The sequence below is a fragment of the Euleptes europaea genome, chromosome 4 (genome assembly GCF_029931775.1).
Source record: "Euleptes europaea isolate rEulEur1 chromosome 4, rEulEur1.hap1, whole genome shotgun sequence".
Taxonomy (NCBI): Eukaryota; Metazoa; Chordata; class Lepidosauria; order Squamata; family Sphaerodactylidae; genus Euleptes; species Euleptes europaea.
The window spans coordinates 9,654,470-9,678,220 of record NC_079315.1 but is presented as its reverse complement, the minus strand read 5'-3'; the positions used below and the strand labels follow the sequence as shown (position 1 = coordinate 9,678,220).

The 23,751-nt window shown below is 45.5% G+C and overlaps 1 protein-coding gene across 1 annotated transcript in view; it reads right to left on the bottom strand.

Annotated features, from left to right (window-relative positions):
* WARS2 (tryptophanyl tRNA synthetase 2, mitochondrial) overlaps positions 1 to 8,016 on the bottom strand; it is a 38,129-nt gene extending 30,113 nt beyond the window's left edge. The window contains exon 1 of the mRNA XM_056848399.1: positions 7,608 to 8,016. Coding sequence (XP_056704377.1) covers positions 7,608 to 8,016 — 409 coding nt within the window. The remainder of the gene's footprint in view (positions 1 to 7,607) is intronic.
* Positions 8,017 to 23,751: the final 15,735 nt, after the last annotated feature.

Sequence of the window (23,751 nt, the reverse complement as noted above, 5' to 3'; positions counted from 1 at the left end):
ATTCCCCTCTCCTCCACATGAGCAACAGATTCTAATCTGGAGAACTAGGTTTGATTCCCCACTCCTCCACATGATGCCTGCTAGGTGACCTTGGGCTAGTCACAGTTCTCTCCGAAATCTCTCCGCCCCACCTACCTCACAAGGTGTCTGTTGCGGGGAGGGGAAGGGAAGGTGATTGTAAACTGCACTGACACTCCTTAAAGGTAGAGGAAAGCGGGGTATAAAAACCAACTCTTCTTTTTCATCTCAATCCTCCCCCTTGTTTTTCGCCCCCTCTCCCAAGAGCAGCTCCCCCCCCCGAAACTATGATACCCCTCAGGCTGCTGCAGCCCCCTTCAAAAATATGACCCAGCTATGGGTCGCAACCCAGCAGCCGAAGGCAGAAGTCTGAACCATTTTTGCTCTAAAGAAGAAACCATTAGACAAGGTTCCCCAATCACTGCCTGAGAATTCAATGGATGGCAGGTACACAGTCACAAGGCATGCGGCTCCAACACATGTCAAAGCTTCACTTAAAACATCGTCTGTGTGCCAACAAAGCACTCGTCTTGATAGGCACACAGATATGCTTGGCCGGCCCTAATAAATGTAAATTTGCCAGTTCCCCCCCACCTTAAGACTCAAATAAAGGTTTGCACATGAACACATGTTCCCAAGCTGTGCAAGAATAATTTTAAACATTGCCGTTATAAAACACATGTGGAAAACATTTATCGATACAATTAATGGGCCTCAAGCCTCCAAAGTGAAAGTAAGCAAAAAACGCTCTCACAATGCAGGAACGGTTCACACAACTCTAGTTTCCTATGTGGGAGTCCCGTGCTTACGAGACAGAAATGCAAGATGTGAACGGGGCGGTAATTGTGGTACCTAGAGTGACAGCTCAGCAAGTCACCAGAATTGCCACCAGCTGGTTGAGACTGCTCACGCACAGCAAGGGGATGGGATGTGGCTCAGTAGAAGAGCCTGAGCTTTGCATGCAGAAGATCCCAGGTTCAATCCCTGGCCTCTCCAGGTAAAAGGACCAGGCAGTAGGTGATGTGAAAGACCTCTACCTGAGACCCAGGACAGCCACTGCCAGCCTGAGTAGACAATACTAATTTTGATAGACCGACGGTTTGATTCAGTATAAGCAAAAAGAAAGGGGGCCGGACCAAAACAATACTGAGACAAAAAGCAACGGTTGGTGCAAGGGAATAAAATGCAATAAATAAAGTACCCCTACGCTTTCGCACAAGCTTCCTCAGGGGGATCTATTCTCTGCTCAAGTGTCCCATGCAAGCAATAAAATAATTAAGAAACCATGCAAAACGATTAAGAAAACAATGAAGGAAAACCATTGTTTTATTGCTTGCATGGGATGCTCGAGCAGAGAATAGATCCCCCTCAGGAAGCCTGTGCGAAACACAAGATCAAGTTAATTCATGCCATCGTATTCCCTATTACTATGTATGGGTGTGAAAGCTGGACAATGAAGAAAGCTGATAGGAAGAAAGCAGATTCCTTTGAAATGTGGTGTTGGAGGAGAGTGTTACGGATACCGCAGACTGCCAAAAAAAAAACAAAAAAAAAACAGTTGGTTCTAGATCAAATCAAGCCTGAACTGACCCTAGAAGTTAAAAAGACTAAACTGAGGCTGTCCTACTTTGGTCACATTATGAGAAGACAAGAGTCACTGAAAAAGACAATCATGCTAGGAAAAGTGGAAAGCAGAAGGAAAAGAGGAAGACCCAACAAGAGATAGATTGACTTTGTAAAGGAAGCCACAGCCCTCGATTTGCAAGACCTGAGCAAGGCTGTTAAAGTTAGGATGTTTTGAAGGACATTGATGCATAGGTTTGCCAAGAGTCGGAAGCAACTTGACAACACTTAACACACAGAACAGGCCACCTCATTCCCTCAGAATGATGCCACTCCTCATACATTCATTTTAATTGTATTTACTTCATTTACACCCCACTTTTCTCCTCAGAGGGGACCCAAAGCAGATAAGAAAGAGGTTTTCTTCTCCACCTCCAGGAGAGAGTTCCAGTAAAAAAACAAATAAAATGCTTAAAATGATACAAGAGTCATTTAGTAATGCCTTGAACACTGTATTCAATTGGAAACATCATCAAATCCAAGCATTTAAAGCAGCAAGGCGCACCGCCTGGGAGAATCCTAAGTACTGAACAAATTCAGAAGCTCACAAATCCAAATGTCAACGTCAACTACAAAATGCTCCGGTCACTTTTGACCAAGGCCAGTGCAGGACAACTGCGATTTTTTAAAAATTATTTTTTGGGATACAAAAAAGAAAAGAAAAGGGTAAAGGAATTGGGGAAAGTATATAACATTTTATGTATTCCTTGCGACTCTGTAATGCTCAATTGAACAACTATCTGAAGTTTTTATCATTTTTTAAAAACCATTATACTATGAAAACTCATCTATCGATATATTTATTAATACCTTTTATCATAATACTATGCTTTGTTATAATTCTAATATTACACTTATAACTACAAACTAAAAAGTAACATTGTCAACCATACTTATTATAAAAGAATTGCCATTTCAATTGATGTTCTTCATGTTGTCTTCCTTGTAGATGATCAGTAAGCTTTGTCATTGTAGCAAATTCCATCATTTTAGTAATCCATTCAGTTAAACTGGGTATCTCTGTATTTTTCCAATATCTTGCATAAAGAATCCTCGCTGCAGTAGTAGCATATTGAAAAAATTCTTTTTGCGTAGCATGTAATTGAGTTGGAATCATTCCCAAAAGCATGAATTTAGGGTTTAAATCAAAGGTTGTCTGGAATACTGTCATAATCTCATTGTGTATTTTACAACTGCGATTTTTTTAAAAAAAACTCTTATATGCCAGGCCACTTCACAATAATAAGGCACTTACTCGGATGCCAAACGCTGGAGGAAGCATACACATGAGCCAGTGGGAGAAGCTTTGGACTAAAGAAATGGGCAGCCCAACCCTGAGGGGGAGGGCAGATCCATGGCAAAAAGAGACAATCAAAAATTTCAACAAACTAAAAAAGGGGGGGAGTCCCCCATTGCCTACAACAGGGCTATGCCACCAAAAAAGGTGGTGCAGCCCCGCCACCGCTCAAGGGGGTGTTCCCGGAATGCCCCCCCATGCTGACGTGGGCTTTCCCTTCTTCAAAAGCCCTGGCAGCGTAGCTGTGCTGGTGGCCAGGGCTGGCGGCGCCCGGACACCGGCCTCTTGAGAGCTCTTACTCGTCCCACAAGCCAGCGAACCCCCCCCCCCAGTCCCTATATGGACTGGCAAGCCTGCTGCAGGTTTACCAGCCAAGGCAGCCCCTGCCTGCAGTCCCAATATGGGCTGGCGAGGCATGGCCTGGCCTTAGCAAGTGACATTTATGTCATATCTGGCCCTCGTAACAAATGAATTTGACACCTCTGCTTTATACTTTTTTTCCTGGATATTCGGTAAATTAACCAACATTTATGACCTGCAACGCCCAAATGGCAAGATATCCACAGATTCATTTTTCCCAACCCCACGAGTAGGCCTGACTGACGCAAAATGCTTGCTCCCCACTAAACCCTCAGCCTGGAAATGGATCAAAACTCATCAAAGGTTTTGGCACTTCTCAAGAGACCAGGATCCTTTTAAAAGTCTAACTTCAAATGCGATGCAAATATAACTTGGACCCTTGAGCTGCTACACATCAGGTGGTCTCCACAGCCCTAGGATTTTAATTCCAAAAGTTTGAGGCAAATTCCGTTATTGTTCCCTGTCTTAATCTTCCATTGCCAAAGCGCTGAAAGAGGAATATAGTGCTGATGGGTACTAGACTACTTTAAAAAGTATGAGCAGTAACTATCCAATGAACCTCAAGGTGGACTAGATGGTTCCTTCATAAGAAAGAGTCACTCAGGAAAGGGCGATTTGCCAGGACAGCTAAATGGGACCTCCACATTCAGCGGCAGTATGCCGGAGCACTGGATGCTGTAGGCAAACAATAGGGGAGGGTTGCTGCCTTCATAGTCTGTTTCTGAGTTTTCCCAAAACACCAGACTGGCTACTGTTGGCAACAGAATGATGAAGTGACAGGCCCTTTGGTAGGATCTGTTACACACACAGAAGAACCCCCTGTCCACACGGAACAGATAAAAGAACTTAGGTTTCAGCTTCACACACAAGACCCCGGAATGAGAGAAAACAACAAGATGCCTCAGTGTATCAAAAAAGATCTTCTTCCTCAACCAGCAACTTGATTAAAATCCAGTCACACTTTGAAGGCAGAAGAACGGATTTGTTAGTTTCACTTATAAGTAACCTCTGCATGTAAGAACTTCTCAGAATTTAAAGGAGGGGTCCCCAACCTTTTTAAGCTTCACAGGGTGGTGGGCACAACCACAAAATGGTTGCCACAGGCAGCAGGGCCACACAGGTACCCAGAGGAAGTCCAAGGGAGATGAGGGGTAACTTAAAAAAATACAATGGGAAACAAGTGAGAGAATAAACCCAACCCTGTTATAGCAACTGTCACCGAAACAATGTTATTTTAGTCTGCACAGCCCATCAGGTCATCAATGGTCAATTACAAGCTGTGCTAGGCAGAATGCCCACCTGACCCCATCCACCTGAAAACACCTGGTGGGAACCAGGAAAGGTGTCAGTAGGTGCCATGGAGCCCATGGGCACCACATTTGGGAATCCTCATTTAAAGCATGGTGCACTCTGTGCATGCCCACATACATAGCAAATAACTCCTACAAGCCAGATGGGTAAGTAATTCCTGAACCTGGCTGGTAGTACATGTCACTAATCTAGTATGCCACAAGAAAAAGTACTTAGGACAAGCAGTACCGAACATATAGACATTAAATTATTACAAACACTTATGTTTTGTTGGTGCTGGACACAGACATACCAGTACAAGTATTTAGGACTGGATTGTTAAATTAAAAACATACTTAGATCCTATTCATGTGGCAGAAAGATGTGATAACATTCTGAAGTACATTTCAGACTGCAGGGTGAGGCATGCCTCTCTGAACACTCCCCCAAGTAAAAAACTCCCAGCAAATAAAAAATTGGCACATCAGGGAGAAAGGTTCTAGCCTAGACCTTTCCTCTACAAAGTAGTGTAGTGGTTAAGAGTGGTGGTTTGGAGAGGTGGACTCTGATCTGGAAAACCGGGATTGATTCCCTACTTCTCCACATGAGTGGTGGAGGCTAATCTGGTGAACTGGATTTGTTCCCCCACTCCTACACACGAAGCCAGCTGGGTGACCTTGGGCCAGTCACAGCTCTCTCAGCCCCACCTTCCTCACAGGGTGCCTGTTGTGGGGAGGGGAAGGGGATTGTAAGCCAGATTGATTCTGTCTCAAGTGGTAGAGAAAGTCAGCATCTAAAAACCAACTCTTCTTCTTCTCTTGCTGTGAATTATAAATGAAGGGGAAATTTGAAAGATGTAATCCTTCACCTGCAGTCAGAAGTGGTATGGTTCATTCGATCACATCATTCTGCTGGATATCCAGACCAGGTCTTAGAGTAGAACTTAAGCACTTCAGATTTTTGTGGAATTAATAGGGATTTGGCACAAAACATAGCTTGCAAAATTTATTAAAGCCACAGCGACAGCTAGACTTAAAACTCTTCTCGTTTATTACTTATTTTACACACTTTTACCCTGCTCTTCCACCAAGGAGCTGAGGGTGACATCGATGTTTCTCCCTTTCTCCATTTCATAACAAGCAGGTGCAAAAGAGTTGGCCTGAGGAAGAATGGCTGGCCCAAAGTTAACCAGCGAGCTTCTTGGCAAAGCGAGGATGGGAAACCCAGATCCTGCCTGTTCCTCATCCAACACGTTAACCCCTACAGCACACTGCGGGCGAAAACGCATGGGAGGTTTTGCCTTGGATTTGCCGCTCTCTAAACGCACATTTTCCCCAGCCAAATTCTCAGTACTCAAAAATAAGCCCCGGTACAGAGTTTTGAGAATTCAGATGGGGGAAATATGCATCTAGAGAGTGGCAAATCCAAGATAAAACCTCCCATGCGTATCTCTTCTCTGGCATTGTTTTCTGGGCAGAAAGTCGTTCAGTTTTCTTGTTCGATCCACGATCCCAGCCCCCACCTGCAGAAGGGTTGCCAACCTCCAGGTAGTGGAACTGGAAGGAAAATAACACCTATACTATATCAAAATGTTAGTAGGAAACAATAGCACAAGGCTCCAAAACTGATTGCAAAAAACATATATTTACACAATAACAAATATTACTCTAAGTGATTGATTGTGCAAAACCACCAAGTGAAGCAGTGTGACATTAATGACTGCAATACAAAATCACAAACAAATTATCTCACTATGTATAATGACAAATGTTCGCGCATGCTTTGCACGAGGTAAGTACAGTTCAAAATTTGAAGAGTACTGGTTGATAATTTCTTTCTCTTTGCCAATAAGGCTATAGACAGAGTTGGAGTGGCTTCAAAAGAAGTCTTCACAGCCAGAAAGGAAAGAAGGTAGTAGCGGGAGATCTCCTGCTATCACAACTGATCTCCAGCTGATAGATTTCAGTTCCCCTGGAGAAAAGGGCAAGAGTTCAGTAGCACCTTAAAGACTAACAAAAATATTTTCTGTAGTAGAAAAGAGCAAGAGTACAGTAGCACCTTAAAGACTAACATTAAATTATTACAAACACTTATGTTTTGTTGGTGCTGGACACAGACATACCAGTACAAACATTTAGGACTGGATTGTTAAATTAAAAACATACTTAGATCCTATTCATGTGGCAGAAAGATGTGATAACATTCTGAAGTACATTTCAGACTGCAGGGTGAGGCATGCCACTCTGAACACTCCCCCAAGTAAAAAACTCCCTGCAAAAAAACTCCCTGCTGTGATCCACAGCACCTAATAATTTAATGTTTGTAATAATTTTGTTAGTCTTTAAGGTGCTACTGGACTCTTGCTCTTTTCTGCTACTGCAGACAGACTAACACGGCCACCCACTGTGAAAAATATTTTCTGGTAGGGTATGAGCTTTTGTGGTATGAGCTGGAGAAAAGGGCCGCTTTGGCCATTGGACTTGATACGGCAAACGGGGGTTCGTGGGGGGAGAGAGAGACCTGCAGATCGTTATTCAAGAAAACAGTTTATTCTGGCAGCTGCGACCCAGAGCACTCTACCGAGTAAAAATCTCTGAGCCCCGATCATACTGAGGAAGGGATATTTATCCAAATTCAAGATATGACAACCCTTCAACATTCAGGGTAGGCTGATAACACTCCAGACATCGAGGCGGCAGTGGAGTAATAGTTTCACCCAGTTCTTGTTATGGTTTACTGTAACCCTCCATGACTCTTACCCCAGTTACTAGCTCACAGACACACAGGGATATTCTGCCCAGCAACAAGCTATTCCCTGGCTGCCCTAATACATTTTACAGTAAGGAAAAGAGATTGTTACAAATTGCTAAATCAGTGGATCTTCCATAGTCAGGGGAAGTCTACCTTGCTGTCACAGACTCTATGGCATCGAACTCCCTCCCCCCCCAAACCCCACCCTCATCAGGCTCCGCCCCAAAAACCTCCCGCTGGTGGCGAAGAGGGACACGGCAGCCCTAACCTGCGGCCCAATCGGGGCAGCCCTGGCAAACGATCCTGGGCTTAGCCGGGAGGCCGGCAGGCAAAGGAGACGCTGAAGGCACGGAAGCACACGGCGGCTCGGGCGGGAAGGGACCCCCACGGCCGGCCAGCCGGACCCCCGAGCGAAGAGCCTGAGGGGAGAGGAAGGCCGCTCCCCAGGGGACACGCCTCTTCGCTCCCTGTCCAGCGGCACGACACGGGTTACCTGCAGGAGACGGGTGGAAGCCCTGGGCGCCGCCATGTTGGACGGAGTGGGAGAGCGGGCACGTGACCTCGCGCCTGCGCCCTGCGGGCTCTGCGACCGGCAAGCGGGGCTCGCTCCAGTAGCCAATCAGGGCTGTCCCCCGCCTCCCGTGGTCGCGCTCTGTCGGGCGTCTGCGCGGTTGCATGTAGTTACAATAAGAGCGCAAGAAAGGCCCTGCTGGATCAGACCAGGGCCCATCCAGTCCAGCAGCCTGTTCACACGGTGGCCGACCAGGGGCCTCTAGGAAGCCCACCAACAAGACCACTGCAGCAGCACCATCCTGCCTGTGTTCCACAGCACCTAATATAATTATATATATATTATAATTATTATAAGAACATGAGAAAAGCCCTGCTGGATCAGACCCGGGCCCATCAAGTCCAGCAGTCTGTTCACACAGGGGCCAACCAGATGCCTCCAGGAAGCCCACAAGCAAGACGACAGCAGCAGCACCATCCTGCCCGTGCTCCACAGCACCTAATATAACAGGCATGCTCCTCTGAGACTGGAGAGAATAGGTGTGCATCGTAAGAACATGAGAAAAGCCCTGCTGGATCAGGCCCAGCAGTCTGCTCACACGGGCCAACCAGGTGCCTCCAGGAAGCCCCCAAACAAAACAACTGCAGCAGCATTGCCCTGCCTGTCTTCCACAGCACCTAATATATTTATATATATATTATAATTATGATAAGAACATAAGAAAAGCCCTGCTGGATCAGACCCAGGCCCATCCAGTCCAGCAGTCTGTTCCCACAGCGGCCAACCAGGTGCCTCCAGGAAGCCCACAAACAACTGCAGCAGCATGATCCTGTCTGTGATCCACAGCACCTAATATAATGACATATGATTATAATAAGAACATAAGAAAAGCCCTGCTGGATCAGACCGAGGTCCATCAAGTCCAGCAGTCTGTTCACACAGGGGCCAACCAGGGGCCTCTAGGAAGCTCACAAGACGACTGCAGCAGCAACATCCTGCCTGTGTTCCACAGCACATAAGAAAAGCCCTGCTGGATCAGACCAAGGTCCGTCAAGTCCAGCAGTCTGTACACACAGTGGCCAACCAGGTGCCCTAATATAATTATATATATATTTATATATTCTAATTATGATAAGAACATAAGAAAAGCCCTGCTGGATCAGACCAAGGCCCATCCAGTCCAGCAGTCTGTCCACACAGTGGCCAACCAGGTGCCTCTAGGAAACCCACAAACAACACGACTGCAGCAGCATTGTCCCTCCTGTGTTCCATAGCACCTAATATAATTATATAATTACAATAAGAACATAAGAAAGGCCATGCTGGATCAGACCAAGGTCCATCAAGTCGAGGAAGCCCACAAGCAAGACTGCAGCACCATTATCCTGCCTGTGTTCCACGACACCTAATATAATAGGCATGCTCCTCTGATCCTGGAGAGAATAGGTATGCATCATGACTAGTATCCATTTTGGCTAGTAGCCATGAATAGCCCTCTCCTCCATGAATAGTCCACTCCCCTCTTGAAGCCTTCCAAGTTGGCATCCATCACCACATCCTCGGGCAGGGAGTTCCACAATTTAATTATGCTCTGTAACATACTAACTTTCAAAGAACAGGGATTTTATTTATTTTTTACATTGGGGAGCATTCAGGCATGATTTCCCCATCTTCACTGAACTGCCCCAAAAGGATTCTGGTGGCCACTGTGTGAACATACTGCTGGACTTGATGGGCCTTGGTCTGATCCAGCAGAGCTTTTCTTATGTTCTTATTATAATTATATTAATATATTAGGTGCTGTGGAACACAGGCAGGACAATACTGCTGCAGTTGTTTGTGGGCTTTCTAGAGGCACCTGGTTGGCCAGTGTGTGGACAGACTGCTGGACTTGATGGTCCTGGGTCTGATCCAGCAAGCCTTTTCTTATGTTCTTAGAGAATGGCTTTCCCCCTGGCATATTCATTTTTTATGTGCAAAGAGATTTCCCCTCCATGTGAGAGCATTCCAACATTCTGTCCCACCACTGTAAATCTCTAGGAAAATCCGTACCATGCACTCTTTCTGTGTGATCGAATCCCCAGCATTAGTGCAGACACAATGGCATGTACTTAATCATAAGCAGACTCTGGGAATTTCCCATGTCTCCCTCTGGCTGCAGCCCATGGAGCCCCCTGAATTTTTGTTCCTGTGGGTCAGCTAGGGTTGCCAGCTCCAGGCTGGGAAATGCCTGGAGATTTTAGGAGTGGAGCCTGAGGAGGGCGGGGTTTGAAGAGGGGAAGGACTTCAGTGGGGTATAATGCCATAGAGTCCATCTTCCAAAGGCCATTTTCTCCAGGTGAACTGATCTCTGTCGCCTGGAGATCAGTTGTAATAGCAGGAGATCTTCAGCCACCACCCAAGGGTCAGCAGTCCTGTTCAGCATAGGAAGCAAAGTTGTGGGTCTGCATCAGGAGTAGGGTTGCCAGGTCCTTCTTTGCCTTCAGCGGGAGGTTTTTGGGGTGAAGCCTGATGAGGGCCATAGAGTCCAATTGCCAAAGCGGCCATTTTCTCCAGGGGAACTGATCTCTATTGGCTGGAGATCAGATCAAGAGATCTCCAGCTACTACCTGGAAGTTGGCAACCCTAATCAGGAGGCCAGATTCGGTGTAAATTGCCCCCTTTCCTCTGCAAACAGAAACGGCACTCCGTCAAAGGACCTGTGCAGTTAGACCTATGCTTCTGATCTTTGCATGGAATCCTTTGCCTTTAGATTGATTCATGTTCTTTTGTGCAAGATAACAGGATGAGGTCAGATGCGTGACTTGGAATTAACGATCAGTCTCATATGTGCAGCTAGAATAAATTTAGCAGTGTTGGTGCGGGAGGAGGAGCAACAGCCCCCAAACTCAGATGATGCTTGGAAAGATTGGGGAGGTGGCAACGGTCACAAAATATACTTCATTGCATTTGTAGCATTTCCCGGCTCCGAAAATAGCATGCAAAGGAACTCACAACATTAACGTGAAAACACCCAGTGTTTTTAAAATAGCAAAAACCAACAAATCAAAAACTAGGATTTATGTGGTTTGTACAATGGGATGCAAGACTTATGCTGTGGTTGAATAGTGAGCATTTAATAGGGTCCCATTCCAACACACATTCCTTGAGGTCACTAAGGTTTGTACGTTCCTTCCAACAGAAGTTTTTTCCATACTCTGAGTTTTTATATGGTTGTATATGAGCATGTATATCATTGTCATCTGGGCAATAAGTGTCTAGAACTACAATCGGTATTTACCATGTTCAGCCACAGGCTTTGTTTCCTTTAATTTGTGGTATAATAGATTATTTGCATTTTCTTCCTTCTGTCGTGTGCTTTCTATTGGTTCTTACCATCTATATTTTATCCCTCTTCTAGTCGTTTGTTTTTATTTGAGAAAACAAACTTTCAACAATCAAATTAATAAGTAAAAAAGGCTCTGGCAATAAAATGGGAGGAAAAGAAGGAGGAGGAAGAGGGTTGGTTTTTATATGCCAACTGTCTCTACCATTTAAGGAAGAATCAGCCCAGTTTACAATCACCTTTCCTTCCGCTCCCCACAACAGTCACCCTGTGAGTAGGTGGGGCTGAGAGAGCTCTATGAGAACCGTGACTAGCTCAAGGTCACCCAGCTGGCTTAATGTGTAGGAGAGGGGAAACCAACCCACTTCTCCAGATTAGAGTCCGCCGCTCATGTGGAGGAGTGGGGAATGAAACCTGGTTCTCCAGATTAGAAATTTTGTCCCGTAAAAGAGATATAAGTCTAGGCATGCCAACTCTGGGTTGGGAGATTCCTGGAGATGTGGGGATGGAGCTTAGGGTAGGTAGGGTGTGGGGAAGGGGAGGGACATCAGAAAGGCATAACAGTCCACCTGAAAAAAAATAAAGAGTGAAAAAGGACTGATCGTTTTGACCAGTTTGCTATAGCAAATCCAAATCAATACAGTGCTGGTCTGGAGGCATTTTAGCTCAAACGCATGAGAGCAGACCATGCATCCCAGTAGTTTTCAAAGCTTCTGGGTTAAGCAGCATAATTCTGTGCCGATAGCAGAGGTTTTTTATACTGTACATGGGCACTTTGACTTATTTTCTCCACTGGTCCGACTCGTTTTTTTGTTGGGGTTATGCACGAGTTTTCCATCCCTTAGAGATGATCTCGCCCCCAGCCCGCGCAACGTCCGGGTCTTCCGGATCCTGCTGTAACACGATTCTTCGATCTCCCCTGAGATCAGCCCAGGTCAAATCATCCCCATTTCCTTGCATAAGCCAAAGAGCAGGAGAGGGGAGTTGGGGTGTGTGACGTTTTTCTCAGAGCAAGCACTACAGCCAATTACAAAGCAGCGTTTTCAAGGGGCGGGGACTCAGATGCGTCTGGATTTCTGCTGGTGATTCTACAGTACTCCAGAAACCCCTGGACTTCTCCAGGGCAAACTACAACATGCACAGCATTTTTGGGATCTGGAACAGAAAAGTGTGGGCCAAGAGAGCCTCGAACCCCAGGTAAAACTCCCATGCATAAAAAACCAGAGTGTACAAACTGCACCAAACATTTGTCTTCCTACAAAGGAACAAGCCTTAGAAAGTTTGGCCTGAACCCAAGGAAGCTTGCCTGAACCCGGCAACCCCACTAGGGTTGCCAGCTCCGGGTTGGGAAACACCTGGTGATTTTGGGAGTGGAGCCTGGGGAGGGCAGGATTTGGGGAGGGGAGGGATTTCAATGGGGTACCGTGCCATAGAGTCCACCTTCCAAAGCAGCCATTTCCTCCAGGGGAACTGATCCAGGTCGCCTGGAGATCAGTTGTACTAGCGGGAGATCTCCAGCCACCACCTGGAGGTTAACTAAACTGTTCACTGTGCGATACAAGTGGCTAAGCAGAAACAATCAGCACTCAGCTCAGTTCTAAACATATATTCAACGGAGAGACAGTCAATATAAACAAATGTGCAACAATATCTACAAGTGAACAATTGTCAAACAGGAAAACATGGTACAACAAATGTGAAAGAACAAATCTATATACAAGAAATCTATGTCAAAGGTTTTCCTGTGAGTCCTTAGGACTTTCCGTGTATAGTAACAGTCTTTGTAAGAGCTGGTCCTCCAGACAGAGGTAGCAAGTCCTTCCCTTTCTTATGGTCAGTCCGTGTCAAGAGCCATGCCTTCATAGAGTCCACCTTCCAAAGCAGCCATTTCCTCCAGGGGAACTGATCCAGGTCGCCTGGAGATCAGTTGTACTAGCGGGAGATCTCCAGCCATCACCTGGAGGTTGGCAACCCTAAACCCCACCCAACTATATCATATGCGCTCCATGCTTATTCAGTGCGAACCCACATGAGAAGGCAGCAGACGGCCTGTTTTGCCTTCTCCTTTTCCACCGAGTTTCTCTTTCCCGGCCAGAGTCGGTGATACGTTTTTAAGGTTAGCTTGAATTACAAAGGCCTCATTTCCATTTTGAAACAAAGTTATCTTGAAACAAAGGCTCTTTTGATTGTACACATATGGAGGCTTTCATACTGCAACATCTTCAAACCACATCGGGGCAGCAGACGCCAGGCTCAGATTACAGGCAAACCCGAAGCGATGGGTCTCTCCCCACATTTTTGGGTTCTGCCTCAATTTTTCTCGAAAGGCTTCAGGGGAAACAAGAAAAGAAGCTGATGTCCCCACCCCTCCCATATCTGGAGCAGTTAATCAGGGATGTCAATTCGTTTAGTCACCCCTTCCCTCCTCTTGAAACATCAATTTCAAGAATCAACCCAACTGCAGATGGGGCTTCTCCTACAAACATCTTTCCATCCCTCTTTCAGCTATTGAAAATAAAATAAAATCCACCTTGAAGAAGTGTTCTGTGTAATTCCGGGGCTGGCATCAGAAATGGGAACTCTTGGCCCGGAAATGCCAGAAGCTGTTCATCCGCATTTCTGTCCGCAACTGCCCTCCAGACTGATCTGGAAATCTCCAGCTGGTATAGAATGCAGCAGCAAGATTTCTTACGGGGACCTCGCTGCGGGAACTTATACAGCCAGTGCTGCAACGGCAGCACTGGCTCCAACTGGAACACCAGATCAGGTTCAAGGTGCTGGTTTTGACCTTCAAAGCTTTACATGGGCCAAAAACGCATAGCCACTTAGTGTCAGCGAGGGCATGCAATCGATCCCTGGATAGAGAGGTGAATTTCTTTTCACCTCTCCTTCCCGTGAGAAAGTCTTCCAGGGAGGAAGGAAGGGGCAATAGCCAGAGGCTCTATAAATCCCCATTTCAAAGTGACTTCCCGATTGTAATCCTGCTCTGATCTCAAGGTGTGAATTCTCTCTCTTGGTGTTGAGGAACCTCTAATGTTTTGCATTTCAAAGCTTTTACTTGTAAACATTTCTAGCTTGTGTACTCTATAAGAATGCCCTCCAAATGATTTTGCGCCATTATAACGTTATGCCTTCTTAGACTACTGTACTCTCCCTTTTAAATAATTTCTCTTTAAACTCTCTGCAAACGTCTGGAGTAAAGTTGATGATTCTTGAAAGGCAACGGAGTCCTAAGTCTGACACCTAGCCCACTTTATTCCCTGTTTCAGCCAGGATCAAAGTAATCCGGGCTGGAGGAGAAACTGTACGCATTACCTGGAATGAGCAGGGGAACTGATCTCTATCGGCTGGAGATCAGATCAAGAGATCTCCAGCTACTACCTGGAGGTTGAGCAACCAAAATAAACACACCTGTACTAATACCACAGGTAAGGAAGGAAGTACAGGAAGGCTGAAATTAAATATAAACAGCACTAGGATGAGTAACAAAGTGTATTAAGTGCATGAAGTGACTACAACATAAACAAACAAAAAATATATACAGCAATATCTAAATAGTCCTGTAAAGGTACTAGTATCAAAAATCCATTGAGGAATTGGGTGGAAGAGAAGTCTTCATAGAAGAGTAGCAAGGGAGATGATCGTTTCTTTTCTTCTTCAGTCTCGTTTTTAATTGGAGTCAATCAATATGCATAATTCCATATCCAAAAATTCAAATTATTTCCAATCTCCCATAGGGATGAAAGAAGCAACTTATGTATAATATCTGATATAAGGTTCCAGTACAGGATACATCATCTCAAAGACATAGTTGCACAGACGAATTCAAACGTTCCCGAAGGATATTGCTGTATATATTTTTTGTTTGTTTATGTTGTAGTCACTTCATGCACTTAATACACTTTGTTACTCATCCTAGTGCTGTTTATATTTAATTTCTGCCTTCCTGTACTACCTGGAGGTTGGCAACCCTAATGGGGACAGGCTTCTGGCTGAGGTATCCGAGCAGAGCGCTGTTGCTGTTGGCAGTGCAGTTCACCTGGAGAAAAGGGCCGCTTTGGCCATTGGACTCTATGGCATTGGAGTCCCTCACCTCCCCAAACCCTGCCCTCCTTAGGCTCTGCCCCAAAAGCCTCCCGCCGGTGGTGAAGAGGGACCTGGCAACCCTAGTCCCCATACTTAGAGTTGGGAGGGGCCATGGTTCAGTGGAAGAGTGCAGTCCATAAAACATAAAACTGCAGTGCAGTCAGTCCATAAAACATTTAAGGAAACCCCACTGTTATTATTTAGTGGTCCCACTACTTTCCTTTCTCAAGCGCATGTTGTGTAGCTTTTAGAGTGTTTTTACTGAAGTTGTCTGTCGGCCACTTCACATCAACTGTATATAGAAGAGCGGGATGGAATCGACTTAAATAAATACATAAATGTCTTGCTCAATCTCTCTCCCTCTCTGTTGCACAAGCACACACACACACACACACCACTAACTCCAGATGCCACATCATGCTCTCCACTGCCTGTGTTCCCCATGTGATTCTGCATCAGCAGGACTTGGCCACTGTATGCCTTGTTGTGCTGTGCAGATGTTCATCCACTCAAGCCCTCGTGCCTGAAATCCAAGCAAGCCATAGATGTCAGGGAGCCAAATCTTAACAACGCTCGGTAATTGCTTTCTCTGGTTTGATACTCCAAAACTTTTATCTCCTGGCGGCATTTTAAAACTGCTGTGATATCATTTCCCCCCCTTTGTTGCCTGTACTTAGACTGCGGGGGTCACACAATTGCACACTGCACCGTTATATCGCAAAGGCTTGAGAGTGATAATCCTTTCTGCAAGCAGCGAAAGTCGTCTGCAGCCGGCAGCGCGTACACCGTTCTTGTCCACAGATGCCTAATAAAGAGAGCGGACACCAGAGCTGGGATAATCAAAGGCCAACTTTATTTATTTGTTTGCTCAAGAGGGATCTGCAGACCACACAAGCAAAAAAAAAAACACCCCCAGAACTAACTGCAATGTGGGCAATTGTCGGGATGCAGAAGAGTCAGGCCTCCTCTTTTTGTGCATCTCAGTTCTTAAGGCGAGTCTACTAGGGTTGCCAGGTCCCCACTCACCTTCGGCGGGAGGTTTCTGTGTAGATCTTGTCTGTATGTGTGTGTGCGTGCGAGCGAGCGCCGACAGAACACTTCCGGTTTACAACCGGGGGTGCCGCCTCGCAAGGAGCCTTAGTTTGAGTGGTCTAAAGCTCCTCGCGAGGCGGCATGCATGTGCACGATTGCCCGCCAGCCCTGGTTGGCGGGCAGAGGGGCACATTACCAGGGGTTTGCCCGCAACCAGTGGGCACCTGGCAACCCTAGAGTCCACCCTGGCTTGGAGCTCGGAGCTGTCACATGTGGTGACAGCTCATGCTCCTCCTTGCCAATCCTTCTTTAATGCTCGAGGGAGGTGTGCCACGTCCAGTCCCCCAAGCCCCGAGGTCTGTAGGTCAAGGATAGCGGCACCCCTCAAGGAGTTCCTGTCCCAAGTCACAGCCAGGCACCGAGGCCCCAGGCCTGGTCTGAGGGTTACTCCTTCATCTGCCATGTCTCCTCCGTTGGCTTCCAAAGATGGAGGAACTGCCTGACCCAGACCCTATAAGCCTCCTCCCTTGGGCCCACCACTCTTCATGCATCAGGCCTGAGGATGCATGGAGACTGGCTCTCTGTTCCCGCCACCGGCAGCAAAATCCACCCCTCCCATCACTTCTTTGAAGGTGGGATGGGGTGGTCTTTTGCCTGGCTGTCCTCCCTTGTCAAACAGCTTTGGGGATTTCTGAAGCACTACAAAATCTTTTAAAACCTGTTTCCCAGAGGTGATAGCAATTGAATGGGTGCGCCCCAAACAGTGGCATCCCTCTCATTCCACTGTGAAGACACCTTCAAAAAATTGTTTGTCTCTATCCAGAGTGATTCTGAATCAACAGCCCTTCCTTTTCCAGTTTTGAATCTCTGGACCAAGGGTCTGATTCAGTAAGTTTAATGTGTTCATGTGTAGAATAATACTTTTGCTGTCTTGCTTGTTACAGTGGTGGCTGAGTCCTTGGGACAACTCATGTCCCCTTGCGCCAAGGTGCTGGATTAGATGGGGTTTTGTCCCCCTGTGATTTTATAGCAATATGAATGCCTACCTCAGTAGCAGGAGACAAGTAAGACTTGTGGGGATCCACCTTGTGATGTCTCCCCTTTAAAAATGTATGACTTTTATTATGCTTTTTTCCATTGTTCCTGGTTGATAAAAATTGATTTAGTCTGCAATGTTAATAAAATTTAATAATTTAAAAAAAAAATTAAAAAAATACAATAGCTATCTCCAAAGAAATGGCATGTAGCATTTATTTAGAGGACCCATTCCATTATCCTAGCTGGTATTTAAGGCCACTCAAAGTCTGGGTACTGCATCGTAGTTAGGAGGTACTCTGGCAAGGGCCCCTAGGGGGTACTTTCGGTGGCCTATATCCCCAGAATGACAGTTAATCTCCAGGCTATAGAACATAAGAACATAAGAAAAGTCCTGCTGGATCAGACCAAGGCGCATCAAGTCCAGCAGTCTGTTCCCACAGTGGCCAACCAGGTGCCTCTAGGAAGCCACGAACAAGACGAGTGCAGCAGCACCATCCTGCCTGTGTTTCACCGCACCCAAAATAATAGGCATGCTCCTCTGATACTAGAGAGAATAGGTATGCAGCATGACTACTATCCATTTTAACTAGTAGCCATGAATACCCCTTTCCTCCATGAATATGTCCACTCCCCTCTTAAAGCCTTCCAAGTTGGCAGCCATCACCACAACCTGGGGCAGGGAGTCCCACCATTTAACTATGCGTTGTGTGAAAAAATACTTCCTTTTATCTGTTTTGAATCTCTCACCCTCCAGCTTCAGCAGATGACTTCGTGTTCTAGTATTATGGGAGAAGGAGAAAAACGTCTCCCTGTCCCCTCTCTCTAAACCATGCATAATTTTATAGACCTCTCCCATGTCTCCCCTCAGCCGCCTTCTTTCCAAGCTAAACAGCCCTAAGCGTCCTAACTGCTCCCCATAGGACAGTTGCTTTAGTCCCCTGATCATTTTAGTTGCTCTTTTCTGCACCTTCTCAAGCTCTGTAATATCCTTTTTTAGGTGTGGTGACCAGAACTGTACAGAGATCAGTTGCCCTCAGGAAAATTTACCCGTGCAATCCTGAAGGGGGTATGTGAAGTGCCATAGGAGCCGGTGTGACCCCATGCCAGTGCCTGTGCCACTTTGCACCATGATAAGTGGCATGGACTCCGGCGCAGGGGGCACTTATGCCGGCACCGGGGAGCAACGCAGCAGTGTGGGCCTTGGTTGCCGGTGCTGCCGGAAAGGCAGCAAAATCCCAGAAGCGAGTGCCCTTGCTGGCATTCAAGGGACGTTCCCAGGGGTGGAGCTGATGTTAGTCAGCTCCCAAGCCCCTTTCAGCCCGGGAACGCCCCTCTATGCTGCAGATTTGTCTGTCTGTTGTGAATTTTAATTTGTTTTATGCGGATGTGGAAGTTTGTTTTGCATGCTGCCCGAATGGTCCTTCTAGGGTCATAAGGTGGGGTTTTAACTTGAATAACTAAACTGGATACAAATTTTAAAAATTTAATCACTCATTTGAACTTGCATCTTACCTGCATTTGAAGCAACAAAAACACTTTCTCCTTAAGTATGAAGAAACCGAGTAGACAGAAAAAAGTGGTAAAATGACCGTGATGGAAATCTTAAAATTTAGATCCAGGTGTGGCTGGTGTGGTGTGGGACTATAGATTAAAAAATGTATTTGGGAATATTGATGTGGTTGATATATTAAAGAAGATTTGCAAAGATGGGAAAAGCTAAGAATTTCGTGGCTAGGAAGAATGTCTGCAATTAAAATGAATATATTACCAAAGCTACCCTTTCTATTTCAAATGTTGCCAATTTATATAGAAGAAAGAACTTAAAAGAATGGCATAGAGTGATTAATAATTTCATCTGGAGTGGAAAAAAGCCAAGAGTAAGATTTAAAGTATTACAAAATGAAAAAAAGAAGAGGCGGTTTAGCGGCACCAATTATAAAATTGTATTAGTCTAGCTGACAGATTGGGTCATTGATCCTAATAGATGGACAGCAAAAATGGAAACAATGGATGTTAAAGAAGGCATACATAATTACCCATGGATCAAGAAATCATTAAGAACAATTCAAACCCAAGGTGGGAAACATGTTTTGAAGAAGAAGAAGAATTGGTTTTTATATGCTGATTTTCTCTACCTTTTAAGGAAAGTCAAACCAGTTTACAACTCCTTCCCTTCCTCTCCCCACACAGACACCTTGTGAGGCAGGTGGGGCTGAGAGTTCAGAGAGAACTGTGACTAGCCCAAGGTCACCCAGCTGGCTTCATGTGTAGGACTGGGGAAACCAACCTAGTTCACCAGAATAGTGTCGCTCATGTGGAAGAGTGGGGAATCAAACCCAGTTCTCCCAGTTAGAGTCCACCACTCTTAACCACTACACCACGCTGGCTCTTTTGAGAGAGGGCCTGTTAAGAATACCAGTGCAGAAGTAAATTAACATCCTCCAATCTCACCACTGATCTTATAATTTATGAGAATATAATTGATAATTAAGGAAAAATCAAACCTTGGCAAAAAATCAAAGACGGAAAGAATATTCAGTGGTTCTTATACCATCATATAGCAAAAAGACTAAGGGAACACATACAGAGGGAAGCCAACTAAGAAGGAAGACAGATTTTGAGCAGTTAATGACTACAAATGCAGGACATTCTTTGGAAAAAATTATAAAATCCTAATGCAATATGATACTGAAACAGCAGGTAAAAGACTGCATGATAAAATGGATGCAAGATTTTGGAGGAAATATACATATGAAACAATGGGATTAAAGAAATTAAGTTTACAGAATGTCAAGCATTAAGAAGAAGAAGAGTTAGATTTTATATGCCGACTTTCTCTGCCACTTAAGGAAGAATCAAACCGGCTTACAATCACCTTCCCTTCCCCACCCCACAACAGACACTCCGTGAGGTAGGTGGGGCTGAGAGAGCGTGACTTGCCCAAGGTCACCCAGCTGGCTTCATGTAGAGGAGCGAGGAAACAAATCCAGTTCACCAGATTAGAGTCTGCCGCTCATGTAGAGGAGTGGGGAATCAAACCCTGTTCTACAGATCAGAGTACGCGGAGTACACTGCTCACTGGTGCTGGTATAAGTGCCATGGTAAAAAGGTAAAGGTCCCCTGTGCAAGCACCGGGTCATTCCTGACCCATGGGGTGACGTCACATCCCTACGTTTACTAGGCAGACTTTGTTTTTTACGGGGTGGTTTGCCAGTGCCTTCCCCCATCATCTTCCCTTTACCCCCAGCAAGCTGGGTACTCATTTCACCGACTTTGGAAGGATGGAAGGCTGAGTCAACCTGGAGCCGGCTACCTGAAACCGACTTCCGTTGGGATCGAACTCAGGTCGTGAGCAGAGCTTGGACTGCTGCTTACCACTCTGCGCCACGGGGCTCTAAGTGCCATGGTACCGTCGTGAAAATTAAATAAATTTTTTTTGCGGCTAATATGCCAGATAAAACAGGTAAAACAGAAATTGACCATACAGAGTAGACATTTGCAACCAAGGCCAACAAAATTAGGAATCACCCAATTTTCAATTTCCACAGATTAAGGAAGTACATTAAGGCGACATAGCTTCATTGCTACTGTACAGTATTTTGCGACCTGGGTGGTGGTTGGTGAGCTGTCTCCCAGCAGAAACCTTTTGTCCCATTCACCCTCATCACCAGAGCCCATTTCCCTAATCAGAGGGTCAATAATATTGTAGCGGGTTGACTTGTAGAGGGGACATCTAAAAATATGTGCTCAATGGTTTCCAGCTCCCCTGTATTACTCAGGCAAAGTCTCTCCACCCTGGGGATCTTCTTAAATCTCTCTTCTAATATGGCAAATGGTAGGGCTGCACATCTGGCCAGTGCATAGGCCCTCCTACGTGTGCCGTCATTAATGCCCCTTACACTGGCGCAAGGGGCATTTTCACTTGGTCACACTGCATCCTCAGCACTCCCCCCCCCCCCGGATTGCACTGTAAATATATTGCCAAGCAATATGCCAAAAATATAGGATGAATTATTCAAATATAAGTTGACAGCGGCAAGAATAATATACGCAGCAAAATGGAAAGCAGATAAATATCCAAATCTAATTGAATGGAAGAATAAATTAGCTGAGTGTGCCATCATGGGAAAAGTAACATCTTATATACATAACAGACCAATATTGGAGTTACAGGAAAAATTGAATGCTTTTTATACACATATGGCTGGAAGCTAAGGAGAAAACAAAAGCCAAAAGGAAGGAGAAAGATTTAAGAGAGAAATTTTTTATAAGAAAACTTTCCGCTAAGCAAATGTAGAGGGGGAAAAAATTAAGATAAACTTTAAAGGTAATGTAATGTAATTTATCAAAGAAGTGAATTACCAGAATATAAATCTGAGTAATAAGTTCCCTGTTAAGCCCTGACCTGGATGGCCCAGGCTAGCCTGATCTCATCAGCTCTCAGAAGCTAAGCAGGGTCAGCCTTGGTTAGTATTGGGATGGGAGACCACCGAGGAATACCAGGCTTGCTGTGCAGAGGAAGGCACTGGCAAACCACCTCTTTTAGTCTCTTGCCTTGAAAACCCCATAAGGGGTCGCCATAAGTTGGCTGCGACTTGACGGCACTTTACACATGCACACACATAGATGTTAAATTGATTAACTGTTTTTGTTTGATGTACTTAACACATACGTAATTATAATAAGAATATAAGAAAGGCCATGCTGGATCAGACCAAGGCCCATCAAGTCCATCCATCTGTTCACACAGTGGCCAACCAGGTGCCTCTAGGAAGCCCACAAGCAAGATGACTGCAGCAGCACCATCCTGCCTGTGTTCCAAAGCACCTGCTATAACAGGCATGCTCCTCTGAGTCAGGAGAGAATAGGTATGCATCATGACTAGTAGCCATTTTGACTAGTAGCCATGGATACCCCTCTCCTCCATGAACATGTCCACTCCCCTCTTCAAGCCTTCCAAATTGGCAGCCATCACCACATCCTGGGGCAGGGAGTTCCACAATTTATTATGGATCATGAAAAACTCCACACAGAGTACATATAATGTTGGACGTTTGTGTAACGTTCCTAATTTGGATGTGTATGCTGGGCGATCCCAAAAAAGTTATCTAAAAAAACATTGCCGTTTTTGATAAAACATCACACATGCAGATAATTTTTATCCGCTTTTAATCATCTAAGCCCCTCTCTACAGTCCATCCTCTGCTTGTATATTGTTATGCGGCTGATTTTACTGATTATTGTTTTATTGCTGATCATTTTATTGTTAGAATGTAGGAGCATAATTTCCTTGGAAAGGAGGGGGAAATAATATTCTAACTAAAAAAAAATGAAGAAGAGGGGAGGCTGCCCAAAGCCTCGGAGAGTTTAAAGAATCCTGGAGGGGGGATAGAATTCCAGACGTCCTGGAGAAAAATGTCCTTTTCCTTTCATAAAGGCTCAATGTCCCAAAATGGGCAGCTGAAATTTTTCGCGGAAAGAAGTAAATACCATCACCTGGCAATAGGGTTGCCAACCTCCAGGTACTAGAAAAACAAAATCACACCTCTATACTCAGTTGTTATAGTATGAACTCAGTATAGGTATAACAATAAATAGCTCAGAAGGTAAGTACAGTATTCTATGTTATTAGTCACAAGTATAAAGCACAAGCCGTGACCTGGATGGCCCAGGCTAGCCTGATCTCGTCAGATCTCGGAAGCTAAGTAGGGTCAGCCCTGGTTAGTATTGGGATGGGAGACCACCAAGGAAGTCCAGGGTTGCTGTGCAGAGGAAGGCGCTGGCAAAAACCACCTCTGCTAGTCTCTTGCCATGAAAACCCCAAAAAGGGGTCGCCATAAGTCGGCTGCGACTTGACGGCACTTTACACACACACACACAAAGCACAAACCAAATAATCACAATCCTATATAACATCAAGATCAAAAAAGAAAACCCCTCCTGTGCAATCCACTAATAGTCCAATATGCTGTGTCCACTAGTAGTTCCCCTGGAGAAAATGGCCACTTTGGCCATTGGACTCTATGGCACTGAAGTCCCTCCCCTCCTCAAACCCCGCCCTCCTCAGGCTCCGCTCCAAAAACCTCCTGCCGGTGGCGAAGAGGGACCTAGCAAACATCACTCTTTTTGGTTCTTGTAGGTTATCCGGGCTGGGTGACCGTGGTCTTGGTATTTTCTTTCCTGACGTTTCGCCAGCAGCTGTGGCAGGCATCTTCAGAGGAGTCACACTGAAGGACAGTGTCTCTACTCTCTACTCTACAGTGTGACTCCTCTGAAGATGCCGGCCACAGCTGCTGGCGAAACGTCAGGAAAGAAAATACCAAGACCACGGTCACACAGCCCGGATAACCTACGAGAACCAATGAACTCTGACCGTTAAAGCCTTCGACGATGGGTGAAAACGCACGGCCGCTTGAGCCT